At 45.1% G+C, this 13,912-nt stretch overlaps 1 protein-coding gene across 5 annotated transcripts in view; it reads left to right on the forward strand.

The window, feature by feature from the left end:
* LOC120023810 (palmitoyltransferase ZDHHC14-like) overlaps positions 1–13,912 on the forward strand; it is a 105,119-nt gene that overhangs the window by 43,527 nt on the left and 47,680 nt on the right. For all 5 annotated transcript variants that reach the window (XM_038967925.1, XM_038967924.1, XM_038967927.1 and 2 more), the window contains exon 3: positions 8,876–9,036. In XM_038967925.1, coding sequence (XP_038823853.1) covers positions 8,876–9,036 — 161 coding nt within the window. The remainder of the gene's footprint in view (positions 1–8,875; positions 9,037–13,912) is intronic.

The raw sequence follows: 13,912 nt of genomic DNA on the forward strand, positions 1-13,912 counted from the left end.
GTTTAGCTTAAAATGTTGATAAACTATTTGGGTCTTTTTTTTTCATATTATAAGCGCAGCCTATGCATGCCAGTTAGGCTCTACACCGGTTATAAAGCAGATTAATTTGCTTAATTTTAAGAAGTTATTTGGCCACTTTAGTTGTGCTACAAACCTTATCATAACATATAGGCCTATGGGCTAGGATTCATGAGGTGTGTGACTTTGAAAAAGTGCTGTTTCTTGCCTTAATGCACAAGCTGGGCATCATTCACAAGTGATAATACATCATTCACAAGTGATAGGCTAATATTGTCACCCATCAGACTATTCTTAATTTAATGTTGTCTTTAGATATACTAAATAATACGTGTGAAATTAGTTTTGATTTAGAATTGACCGTTATCTCGGAACAGGGGCAGAGGGAAAATACATGTAATCTATGCACTTAAATAGCGAATGGATGACTCTTTTCCCCGTGGTTTATTTTCATGCCAGCCAGGTAGGCTATACTCCTGTTGTAAATCTAAGGAATGTGCTTAATATTAGGAAAGTTGATAGATAAATATAGTAGGCCTATCCTTCAGAAAGCTGATGGGATCTTCCTATTTTTAATATAGCCATCAAAACTGTGATTTCTCACGCAATTGCATAGCCTATAGAAATGTTGCGCAACTCATGGGCACTCATTAAGTGTTTGATTAGATTTTCGATTACATTTGCGTTGTCAGTGATTGAGGGACAATTGAGTGCTGAGTACCAGGCAGTTAGAAAGTGTGGTAGGCTACTAATTACCATCAGCAGCATCAGAGCTTGGAGAAGCCTAGTTACCGTTACTAAACGGTCATGTGGAATTTGACTGCCGTCATGACTCGTGACCGCCGGCATGGCAGTAATACGGTCACTAACAGCCTTAGTCTCAACTCACAAGGTCCAGGTCTCAAGTCAAGTCCCCAGTAGAATGGGTCGAGACTCGAGTCAAGTCCAAAGTCAAAGTCTAAGAGAAAGTCCCAAAACATTCAAGTTAAGTCTGAAGTAAAGGAAAATAAAAATCTATACAGGCAATGACTTGTTCAGCTACACATTTTTGTATATTTATTGAGGCTACCAGACAGCTCTTTTCATTATTTTGTCTACAACAAATTCCAAATGCAAGCTTCATAAGTCAATTATACATTTCAAGCAATGTTGACATACCAAAAGACCAGTAGGCCTATGCTAGTAATTGTTGCTTGATGCTTCTCTGCTGAGCTTGCAAGGTAAACTGTTCATATTCTTGATCACATATTATTTTTGGTGCATGTTCATTTATGGCAATCCTCTCTCCTTACAATTTGACGATTGACCTGCACCCGATCCTATAGCTGTACAACAAATCACCAATCTGTTCGCTAGCTCGGTGGTTTTCAAACTTTTTGACCTGCGACCCCCAAAAAGGAGTGGTTCAAAGCATGCGACCCCGGCACATGCACACGCGCACAGGATGAACACACGTGCACAAGATGCAAGATCCAGAAATAAACGTGCATTTTGAGCTGAAAGTCGTTCATGTTAGTAGTTAATATAAACTAGGGATATCATGTCACATTGTCACTTCTCTGGAGTCCAGACCAAGCAGGATCAATCGGCCAACCTGTATGCAGCGGTGGCTGCAGGATCGGATGGAAAGCATGATCTGTCTGTGGACTTTTTCCTCAGAAATATTGTAACATATTCTGGCAAATAAATTACATCTTCATCCCATAGGTATTGAAGGTAGTGCGATGATACAGCTATCTTTAGACATATAGCCAATACCACCACTGAGGAATATAATTTTAACCCAGCCAAACAAGGCCTATCGGAAATATGGAAAATGATCAATGAAGTCATCAGGTAGCCAGACTATTGTTGTGGCAAAGATGCGTCTGTAGCCAATTGCTAAATGGTACTTTATATGGATAATGTTAATTTACAGTAGGTAGGTAAAGGCTATTCTGTTTAAATTAGTTGTTTTTTTAAACAAGCGCTTTCTGGTCACTAATCTGAGTGTGCGTTTCCTTTGCGCACCAATGCTGATGACTGGTCAACAGTCAAGACGAGCAACTTTTTGCTTCTGAAGCACAGATTAGATGTTTTTTAAACAAGAATTTGGTGCAATGCCTAGGCCTATGTTAGTGACCAGATCGAAGAAGCACAGGTAGAAATATAAAATACAAATGGTTGTAAATATGTATGCAAATAATATATTTTCTTGATTTCAGTTTCACACTTGCAACCTCCCAGAACCTTCTTACTGCTCTAGCTTACCCGACCTGTGTTGATTGATAGTTTGCTAGTCCAGTCAGAGGGTTGAGTGTGCATTTCACTAGCCAATCTGTTTTATTTTTGCAAGTGCGATACTGTCTCTGGCTGCGTGGAGAGTAGTCCACAGAGACTCTGTGCCACAACATGAGTGACAAAACATTACAAAACCTTGTCAGATCATTTCAAGTCATCAGTCAAGTCTTAGTTATTTTATTTTCTATCAGTTGAGTTTCAAGTCATCAACTGTTTCATCCACACACCTCTACTTTTACCTTCACTTTCTGTGGGAGCTCATTTTTCTCTGCAGCTCTGGGAACTTAGTGAAACAGGAGATACTCTCACCTTGTCTCTATTCTCACTTTCTATAGTAGGTACAGGTTTGGCATGTTAGCCAGCTGCAGGCAGCAACTGCTGCCCAGTTGTGGTAGTAATACAGCCTTCATGATGTAGTGTCCCCTGGACCCTGGTAGCAGCCCCACTGAGGGATGGGAGCGTTGGAATGGGATTGGCAAGGACCAGGGTGTACCCTAGGGGCAGGCCAGCAGTCCAGGCACGCAGACACCTGATACACAGAACCGGAAAAAACAGTGGATCGGAAGACTGTCACACCCGCAATCTGGCCATCAATACACTCCTCTCACCTCCTTGCCAAGGTTCCTTTAGTTTTGGCTGCATTCATTTTGGCTAGTCGACGAAACATAATCTGAAACCTGAGATGGTTACATTTTTACCAGCCAGCTTTAGAACATTGATGGATCCTTAGCTCAACTGAGCTTCAGCTTTGGACTCCCATCCTCCACTTAAGCACCAAAGCCCAGAATGACATACTTATTAATAGTGTGGCCAGGTTGGTGGGAGTGCTGGCTCCAGTCCGGGCTCTGGCTGCACAGCGGGTATGGCCAGGCTTCCAAGGTGTTGCCATCTGGAGGGAGGTGATGGTGATACATTCAGGATGACTTGTATCCGCTTGGAAGTAACAGGCCTCTGCCATAACTCTGCTGGATAGTCAACCACCACAGCTCCCTGCTTCACAGTATCTTTGCCTAGTATACTATGTTTCCTGGTTCTCACATAGTGCCGTAACTAACAGATGGCAAACATGACTAAAGATAGCCTGCTCTCACCTCTCTTATCACATCTCTAAATCCACATACGCGAAAGGATGTATGTCACTTTCATCAACCTATCACTGCCTTTTCGAGGCCCCAGCCAGGTCTTTATGATCAAGTGTGTTTTTGCTTGGAATTGATTTTCACACAACAATCAATGAATGAGAGTAGCTTAAGTGCTCTGAATGGCAGTAATGCGTGTCCTCTTGTCACAGGCATTTTCCCCTCCTGCTGTTGAATATCATACTAATGGAATAATCGAGCCCTCTCGCCTCGCTGGACCCTATCGCATGTCATCTAGCCTCCTCACAACAATTCCTCCTCTCTGAGAGACAATAATGCATGTTTAGGATCACTTCTCCTTCTGTGTTGTGAATGGAACAATTTGGGCACAGTTCAATGTTAAGTGATTTGTTATTTGTGAATGACATTTGTTGACGTGTGTGTGTGTGTGTGTGTGTGTGTGTGACTTATTAACCGTTAAAGTCTGATCAGGTGAAGTCCGACCTCCTTATATCCTTCAGTGATCATAGCAATATCTCTGCTACATCCCTGGTTATAAATGATGTGGTTAACTTTATGGATAAAAGGTAACATTGTGCTGCCCGCTCCATTGATCTGGCAAAGGCCTTTAATACTGTTGATCACTCACTGCTAATTCAGATGTTTTTTTATATTGATGGTGTTAAATCAGGTTTTCTGGACATAATACAAAGTGTCCTGCACTTGTCTATTTGTGGAAAAATCCCCCTGATTTTAATTATTTTGTCTCATCCCTATTCACTTATGACTTTAAAAAAAATGACTTTTTAAAATTATTATATGAGCAAATATTATTTATTTGGAACGGCAAGCCAGACAAAATGAAATGGGCCTATTTATATAATCAATATGAATTCTGAGGGCAGAAATGATTAAATATTAAAGCATTGGACCTCTCACTAAAGGCTTTATTCATACAAAAACTAGACTTAAATCCGAACTGATTCTCTAGCAGATTAGTAAGAATGGCTCACCTCGTGTTTGATACTGTATATACCGGTACAGTGCGTTCGGGAAGTACTCAGACCACTTGACTTTTCCACATTTTGTTACGTTACAGTTTTTCTTCATCAGTCTACACACACTACCTCATAATGACAAAGCAAAAACAGTTTTTTATTTTTTATTTTGCAAATACACTGCTCAAAAAAAAAAAGGGAACACTAAAATAACACATCCTAGATCTGAATGAATGAAATATTCTTATTAAATACTTTTTTCTTTACATAGTTGAATGTGCTGACAACAAAATCACACAAAAATTATCAATGGAAATCAAATTTATCAACCCATGGAGGTCATGGAGTCACACTCAAAATTAAAGTGGAAAACCACACTACAGGCTGATCCAACTTTGATGTAATGTCCTTAAAACAAGTCAAAATGAGGCTCAGTAGTGTGTGTGGCCTCCACGTGCCTGTATGACCTCCCTACAACGCCTGGGCATGCTCCTGATGAGGTGGCGGATGGTCTCCTGAGGGATCTCCTCCCAGACCTGGACTAAAGCATCCGCCAACTCCTGGACAGTCTGTGGTGCAACGTGGCGTTGGTGGATGGAGCGAGACATGATGTCCCAGATGTGTTCAATTGGATTCAGGTCTGGGGAACGGGCGGGCCAGTCCATAGCCTCAATGCCTTCCTCTTGCAGGAACTGCTGACACACTCCAGCCACATGAGGTCTAGCATTGTCTTGCATTAGGAGGAACCCAGGGCCAACCGCACCAGCATATGGTCTCACAAGGGGTCTGAGGATCTCATCTCGGTATCTAATGGCAGTCAGGCTACCTCTGGCGAGCACATGGAGGGCTGTGCGGCCCCCCAAAGAAATGCCACCCCACACCATGACTGACCCACCGCCAAACCGGTCATGCTGGAGGATGTTGCAGGCAGCAGAACGTTCTCCACGGCGTCTCCAGACTCTGTCACGTCTGTCACGTGCTCAGTGTGAACCTGCTTTCATCTGTGAAGAGCACAGGGTGCCAGTGGCGAATTTTCCAATCTTGGTGTTCTCTGGCAAATGCCAAACGTCCTGCACGGTGTTGGGCTGTAAGCACAACCCCCACCTGTGGACGTCGGGCCCTCATACCAACCTCATGGAGTCTGTTTCTGACCGTTTGAGCAGACACATGCACATTTGTGGCCTGCTGGAGGTCATTTAGCAGGGCTCTGGCAGTGCACCTCCTGCTCCTCTTTGCACAAAGTCGGAGGTAGCGGTCCTGCTGCTGGGTTGTTGCCCTCCTACGGCCTCCTCCACGTCTCCTGATGTACTGGCCTGTCTCCTGGTAGCGCCTCCATGCTCTGGACACTACGCTGACACACAGCAAACCTTCTTGCCACAGCTCGCATTGATGTGCCATCCTGGATGAGCTGCACTACCTGAGCCACTTGTGTGGGTTGTAGACTCCATCTCATGCTACCACTAGAGTGAGCGCACCGCCAGCATTCAAAAGTGACCAAAACATCAGCCAGGAAGCATAGGAACTGAGAAGTGGTCTGTGGTCACCACCTGCAGAATCACTCCTTTATTGGGGGTGTCTTGCTAATTGCCTATAATTTCCACCTTTTGTCTATTCCATTTGCACAACAGCATGTGAAATTTATTGTCAATCAGTGTTGCTTCCTAAGTGGACAGTTTGATTTCACAGAAGTGTGATTGACTTGGAGTTACATTGTGTTGTTTAAGTGTTCTCTTTATTTTTTTGAGCAGTGTATATAAAAATAAAACCTAATAAACCGAATTTACGTAAGTATTCAGACCCTTTGCTCTGAGCCTCCAAATTGAGCTCAGCTGCATCCTGTTTCCATTGATCATACTTAAGATGTTTCTACAACTTGATTGGAGTGTACCTGTGGTAAATTAAATTGATTGGACATGACTTGGAAAGGCAAATACCTGTCTATATAAGGTCCAACAGTTGACATGGCTTGGTTTTTGCTCTGACACACAATGAGGTTGAAGGAATTGTTTGTAGTGCTCCGAGACAGGATTGTGTCAAGGCACAGATCTGTGGAATGGTACCAAACAATTTCTGCAGCATTAAAGGTCCCCAAGAACACAGTGGCCTCCATCATTCTTAAATGGATGAAGTTTGTAACCACCAAGAATTTTCCTAGAGCTGGCCACCTAGCCAAACTGAGCAATCAGGAGATGGGCCTTGGTCAGGGAGTTGACCAAGAACCCGATGGTCACTCTGACAGAGCTCCAGAGTTCCGCTGTGGAGATGGAAGAACCGTCCAGAAGGACAACATTCTCTGCAGCACTCCACCAATCAGGCTTTTATGGAAGCCACTCCCCAGTAAAAGGCACATGACAGCCAGCTTGGAGTTTGCCAAAAGGCACCTAAAGAACTCAGAACGTCATGTCTGGAGGAAACCTGGCACCATCCCTACGGTGAGGCATGGTGGTGGCAGCATCACGCTGTGGGGATGTTTTTCAGTGGCAGAGACTGGGAGAGACTAGTCAGGATCGATGCAAAGCTGAATGGATCAAAGTACAGCAGGATCCTTGATGAAAACCTGCTCCAGAGCACTCAGGACCTCAGACTGGGGCGAAGGTTCACCTTCCAACAGGACAGTGACCCTAAGCACACAGCCAAGTCAACGCAGTTGCTTCGGGACAAGTCTCTGAATGTCCTTGAGTGGCCCAGCCAGAGCCCGGACTTGAACCCGATCGAACATCTCTGGAGAGACTTCAAAATAGCTGTGCAGCGATGCTCCCCATTCAACCTGACAGAGCTTGATAGTTTCTGCAGAGAAGAATGGGAGAAACTCCCCAAAAAAGCTGTGCCAAGTTTGTAGCGTCATACCTAAAGAAGACTTGAGGATGTAATCGCTGCCAAAGGTGCTTCAACAAAGTACTGAGTACTTATGTAATAGTGATTATTTCAGCTTTTTTTTGTTGTAAACATTTGTAAAAACCTGTTTTGCCTTGTCATTATGGGGTATTGTATGGCGATTTATAAGGGGGAAAAAATTATTTAATCAATTTTAGACTAAGGCTGTAACGTAACAAAATGTGGAAAAAGTCAAGGGGTCTGAATACTTTCTGAATGCACTGTATATACAGTACCAGTCAAAAGTTTGGACACCTACTCATTCAAGGGTTTTTCTTTATTTTTTAAACTATTTTCTACATTGTAGAATAATAGTGCAGACATCCACACCATGAAATAACACATATGGAAACATGTAGTAACCAAAAAAGTTTTAAACAAATCAAAATATTTTTATATTTGAGATTCTTCAAAGTAGCCACCCTTTGCCTTTGACAGCTTTGCACACTCTTGGCATTTCTCTCAAGTTTCACCTGGAATACTTTTCCAACAGTCTTGAAGGAGATCCCACATATACTGAGCGCTTGTTTGTCATTCACTCTACGGTCCAACTCATCCCAAACATTGCCTCTATGGCAATTCAGAAAACTGATTGCGGACCTTATTACTGATGAATGTCTTTGTTTTTTATGACAGTGTTTTCCTTTCTGCTTGCATTTTGTATTTATATTTTGATGTCTGTGATTTCTGTAATTCAGGGCTCATCTGTAAAAGAGACCTTGGTCTCAGTAGGACTCCCTGATTCAAAATAATACAAAAAATGTACTTGTCAAAGTATTGTCATATAAGACTTGCTCTCCTTTGCCTTTCATTATTTTCTTTTTGTATTTTACCCCCATTTGTCTCCCCAATTTCGATCTTGTCTCATTGCTGCACCTCCCCAACGGGCTCGGGCGAAGCGAAGGTGGAGTCATGCGTTCTCCGAAACATGACACGCCTAATCACGCTCCTTAACACCAGTCAGCTTAACCCAGAAGCAAGCCGCACCAATGTTGTAGGAGGAAACACGTTCAACTGGTGACGGGTGTCAGCCTGCAGGCACCCGGCCCGCTCAAGGACTGGCTAGAGCGCGATGAGTCAAGTAAAGCTATTGGACAAATTCAGATGCTTCGTTCCGTTTGCTTCCGTTTTTAAGAAAAAAACGTTTTGCAACGTAAGAGGAGTAATGAATACGCCTGAGGCGAGCCAGCACTAGGGGGAGAGAGGTGTCAGGCTTAAAAAAAAACTGGTGCGCATATGTCTTGTTATGCTGTCTTGCATGCAAATTCTCCAGAGTAGCCTAAAGTTTACCTCTTCCTCTCTGGTTTTATTTAAATTACACAACTTTCCCCAGGCCTTTTATAGACGATCGTCTAGTTAGGCTATAAGATGAAAAATAACGTTTTTAGATAAGAGGTGATGAGTCTCCGTATCTAATATCTACGCTCTGCTTTGAAATTGAGCTTGGTGTGGAGGATAATTCTATCCACTTCCGACCCAACACTTTTTCCTGTCCTGCGAACATACGCCGCTGTTTCTAGTGATGGTCATGTGTTTGGCTTGGTGCAGCCTGCTCTGAATACTACAGTATACTGAAGATCTGTATGAGTCTGACTCTGGCCCTTTCTCTCTCGTGTTCTACCCTAGCTGTCCGTTCCTGTCGCTGCAGCTCACCCCAGCCATCCCAGTGATAGGGGGGGTGCTGTTTGTCTTTGTGCTGGGGACTCTCTTCAGGACCAGCTTCAGTGACCCAGGGGTCCTGCCCCGAGCAACGCCCGATGAAGCTGCTGACCTGGAGAGACAGATCGGTAAGAAGACCTCTCTCTATTCGCTCTTTGTCACATTTCCTCTTTCTCCCTTCTTCTTAATCCTCCCTCTCACACGCCCTCCTCCTTTTCCTCCCTCCCTCCTTCTTTCATGTTCCCTCCTCTGTACATCCACCGCTCCCTCTCACCTTGACCTCCACCTGCTAGGCCAAGGCCAGTGGTCTTGTTGTCTGACTGATGCCTCTCCCTCAGGGGCGGCTGTGTTCCATTTAGCCCCTGGCAGGTCACATACAGTGCATTTGGAAACTACACTGCTCAAAAAAATAAAGGGAACACTTAAACAACACAATGTAACTCCAAGTCAATCACACTTCTGTGAAATCAAACTGTCCACTTAGGAAGCAACACTGATTGACAATAAATTTCACATGCTGTTGTGCAAATGGAATAGACAACAGGTGGAAATTATAGGCAATTAGCAAGACACCCCCAATAAAGGAGTGGTTCTGCAGGTGGTGACCACAGACCACTTCTCAGTTCCTATGCTTCCTGGCTGATGTTTTGGTCACTTTTGAATGTTGGCGGGGCTTTCACTCTAGTGGTAGCATGAGACGGAGTCTACAACCCACACAAGTGGCTCAGGTAGTGCAGCTCATCCAGGATGGCACATCAATGCGAGCTGTGGCAAGAAGGTTTGCTGTGTCTGTCAGCGTAGTGTCCAGAGCATGGAGGCGCTACCAGGAGACAGGCCAGTACATCAGGAGACGTGGAGGAGGCCAACAACCCAGCAGCAGGACCGCTACCTCCGCCTTTGAGCAGGAGGAGCACTGCCAGAGCCCTGCAAAATGACCTCCAGCAGGGGTGTATCTGTAGTGGTGTGCCAAGCAGTGACTGCTGTCTACATGGACAGATCTTTCTATTTATCTGTTCTTAATATAAACCTCTGAATCCAGCTATCTATCCCACAATGGTGATTTTAGGACCATGTTAGGGCTCACTACCCATCCACCCCCAAGGACAGACTGAGCACCCCTCCAGTTTATGAAATCTCCGGTCCTGATTAATGCTGCCCATACATTAACCTGGCTAGAATACTGGCTAGAGGTCCTTTGTCAGAAATGCCAGATTTAACCCACTGAGAGAAAGGTCACTGGCTTTCCCCATAGTGAGGAGAGAGAGGAAAAAGCCCTTAAATGTAATGTGGATTACATACTCTGACTGTCAGGTTCTTTCTCTCTCTCACTCCCTCCACTCCTTCCACCTCTCCCTCATTCTCGCTCTCTCTCTGGTTCCCACTGCCCAATACTCCAGTCATGCCGTGGCTGGATGACATGCAGACACATTAAAGCAGATCTGATAGCTCTTATCCTGATCCAGCTCTCATAATGAATAGACATCTTACTCTGCTTCAGACTCTCACTCTTTGTTTTTATCTCTGTCTTCACCTTTATATTCCTTGACCCCCCCCCCCTCATCTTTCTCTCTGTGACTTGGCCTATCTCACATGAATCTTTCTGGCCTCTTTCACCATCTCTACCGTCTCCCTTTCCATCTCTCTCTGTCACACGCACACACACACACTCGCACACCCACGTCAGGGCTCATTCCTCACGTTTACAGGCTGTATTTCTTAGGCTTTGTGTGTAAGTGGCTGGCTGCTCCCATCCGTCCTCAGCCTAGACAGCCATGCTCTTTTCCAGCAGCGCAACCTTATATGACTTGACACACCCAAGCACACACACACACTGACTGCACGTCTCTGAGAAGACGAGCCTCGTCTTCAGAGGGGGCTCTCATTAGTGGAGCTGAAGCTCTCCCTCTCGCTGTGCTTCACAGCGTTAGGAGACGTGAGTGTGCGGTGTTGTCATAGCATGGTATGTTATGTATTCTCTGTTTCACTGGATGAATGAGCATTCTACAGCCCGCTCTGCTACTGGTGTTAGAGGTGCTTCCTTTACGACGCATGCTGTTATTACAAAGCCTTTTTTACTGTCAGTGTTTACAGGGTTGTAACTGTGCAGACAGACTAGAGACTCTCTGGCAACTCGGCTCATGTCATCAACTCCCTCCCTGCCTGGGTTGATATTGTGGGAAAATACCAAAGTCTGGCAGTCAGTCTGTAAAAAGGCTGATACAGACAACTCAGATTTATGTGTGTTTTTATTTTTACCAGCCTAGCAGTGTTGATTTTTGAAATATACTACCTGGCCTATGATGGCCAACGATAAAACACAGTATCTCACCTATCTGGTGTATGTGACAATAAAATACAATAAAAGTCATTGTTTATTTGTCAGTTTGAATCCATTTTCCTGGTAGTGTTGTTCAAGGTAACGAGCAGTGGGTTCCAAGGACCAGAGCTGGTGTTGCTGTGAGAGAATGACTAAATATAGGCATATTAACTCATGGGACTGGTTCCTGGAGAGAGAGAGCGAGGCAGAGAGAGAGCGAGGCAGAGAGAGAATCTCCCTGCTTCAGCGGCCTCCACAGTGTGAGGGAAGGAAATGAGATAGTTTCTGCCTGCTGTGGTCAGTCACATTTTGCAGAAAGAAACACTGTCAGAGTGTATTAGTGGTTCTTAAAATGATACCTACTGATGCTTGGCGTGACATGACGTGCACACTGTCCAATTTGTCTATGGCCTAAGTGCTTGTTACGTTGCCTAGCTTATAGTGTTATGACAGCGTGGTGTAAGCTCTCCCTAACTCCTTGGAAAGATGACAGTCAGTCAGTCAGGCTAAATTAGAATAGATCACATAGTGAAGTAATGTTGAACTGGTTCTTCCTTAATTCCCAGCAGCCTTCTGAATAATTCATGCTCTTGTCTTCCCTTCAAAGTGGTAAAGGGCCTCAGTTCACCTCTGGTATTGATCTGTTGTGAAACTATAGACGGAATGGGACGGAACAAGGTGCCTATTCATCGGTGCCCTATGTCTGGGATGCAATGTGTGTCCTATAACAGGAAGTGCAGTGTTGTGTCCTGTGTTGTTGTAGATGTTTGCTGGATGGACACATCTGTCTATCGTTAGGGGAACCACAGAGGGGAACTGTGGTTTGCTGAGAGCAGCAACTTTCTCACTCCCACTTTCACTCACTCACTCTTTCTCTCCCTCAATAACTCTCCACCTCACCCACTCTCCATCTCACTCCCATCTCCGCTGGGCTCAGTGGCTAAAGCCTGCTGTGTAAATCAATGGGCCCCTGTCCTGACTCCTGTCCTGTCCCTGCTACACTACAATACCAAAACTATGTAAACACCTGCTAGTCGAACATCTCATTCCAAAATCATGGGCATTAATATGGAGTTGGTCCCCCCCCTTTGCTGCTATAACAGCCTCCACTCTTCTCGGAAGGCTTTCCACTAGATGTTGGAACATTGCTGCTGGGACTTGCTTCCATTCAGCCACGAGCATTAGTGAGGTCGGGCACTGATGTTGGGCGATTAGGCCTGGCTCGGAGTCAGTGTTACAATTCATCCCAAAGGTGTTCGATGGGGTTGAGGTCAGGGCTCTGTGCAGGCCAGTCATGTTCTTCCACATCGATCTATACAAACCATTTCTGTATGGACCTCGCTTTGTGAACTTGGGCATTGTCATGCTGAAACAGGAAAGGGCCTTCCCCAAACTTTTGCCACAAAGTTGGAAGCACAGAATCGTCTAGAATGTCAACGTATGCTGTAGCGTTAAGATTTCCCTTCACTGGAACTAAGGGTTCTAACCGTAACCATAAAAAATAGCCCCAGACCATTATTCCTCCTCCACCAAACTTTACAGTTGGCACTATGCATTCGGGAAGGTAGCATTCCCCTGGCAATCGCTAAACACAGATGTGTCCGTCAGACTGCCAGATGGTGAAGTGTGATTCATCACTCCAGAGAATGCGTTTCCACTGCTCCAGAGTTCAATGGCAGCGAGCTTTGCACCACTCCAGCCGATGCTTAGCATTGCTCATGGTGATCTTAGGCTTGTGTGTGGCTACTCGGCCATGGAAACCCATTTCATGAAGCTCCCGACGAACAGTTCTTGTGCTGACGTTGCTTCCAGAGGCAGTTTGGAACTCGGTAGTGAGTGTTGCAACCGAAGGCTGGCGATTGTTACGCGGTTCAGCACTCAGCGGTCCCGTTCTGTGGGCTTGTGTGGCCTACCACTTCGCGGCTGAGCCCTTGTTGCTCCTAGACGTTTCCACTTCACAATAACAGCACTTACAGTTGAACGGGGCAGCTCTAGCAGGACAGACATTTAACGAAATGACTTGCATCCTATGATGGTGCCACGTTGAAAGTCACTGATCTCTTCAGTAAGACCATTCTACTGACAATGTTTGACTATGGAGATTGCATGGCTGTGCTCGATTTTTATACTCCTGTCAGCTACGGTTGTGGCTGAAATAGCCGAATCCACTAATTTGAATGGGTGTCCATATACTTTTGTATATATAGTGTATGTGTGTACTGGATATGATAGTAGGGGAACTCTCCAGCACAGTCAGCCTAGTAGATCAATCTCCACTGTTGTTAGTGCAGCTCCTCTTTCCAGGCCACCTGTTTGTCTGCCTGTCTGCCTGTCTGCCATGTTTAGCAATGCAGGCCCTGGGCAGAAGTGGTATCACTGCAGAGACTGAGAATCTGGCATCCTTCAGGTGGGTGCATGCCAACTCCAAAAGCTCTCAGAAAGACATTACCAGAACGACGGTGGAGATGTCTCTTCCCTTCTGGTCTCTTCTGCTGTGCGTGCCAGAGGCCGAGTGTAGACGAGCCAGTAAATGTCAGGGGATGTTTCTAAAGCCTGTGGCCATGCTAAACTCCTGCTCCTCTCCCTGCAGAGGAAATAGGTGGTGTGTTTGATGGTAAGCGATCGGCTGAGGAGGATGCACTGACATTTAGGGTTTGTTGGTTGCAGCCAGACCCTATATGATTATT

This window comes from Salvelinus namaycush, chromosome 28 (assembly GCF_016432855.1).
Source record: "Salvelinus namaycush isolate Seneca chromosome 28, SaNama_1.0, whole genome shotgun sequence".
NCBI classification, from domain to species: Eukaryota; Metazoa; Chordata; class Actinopteri; order Salmoniformes; family Salmonidae; genus Salvelinus; species Salvelinus namaycush.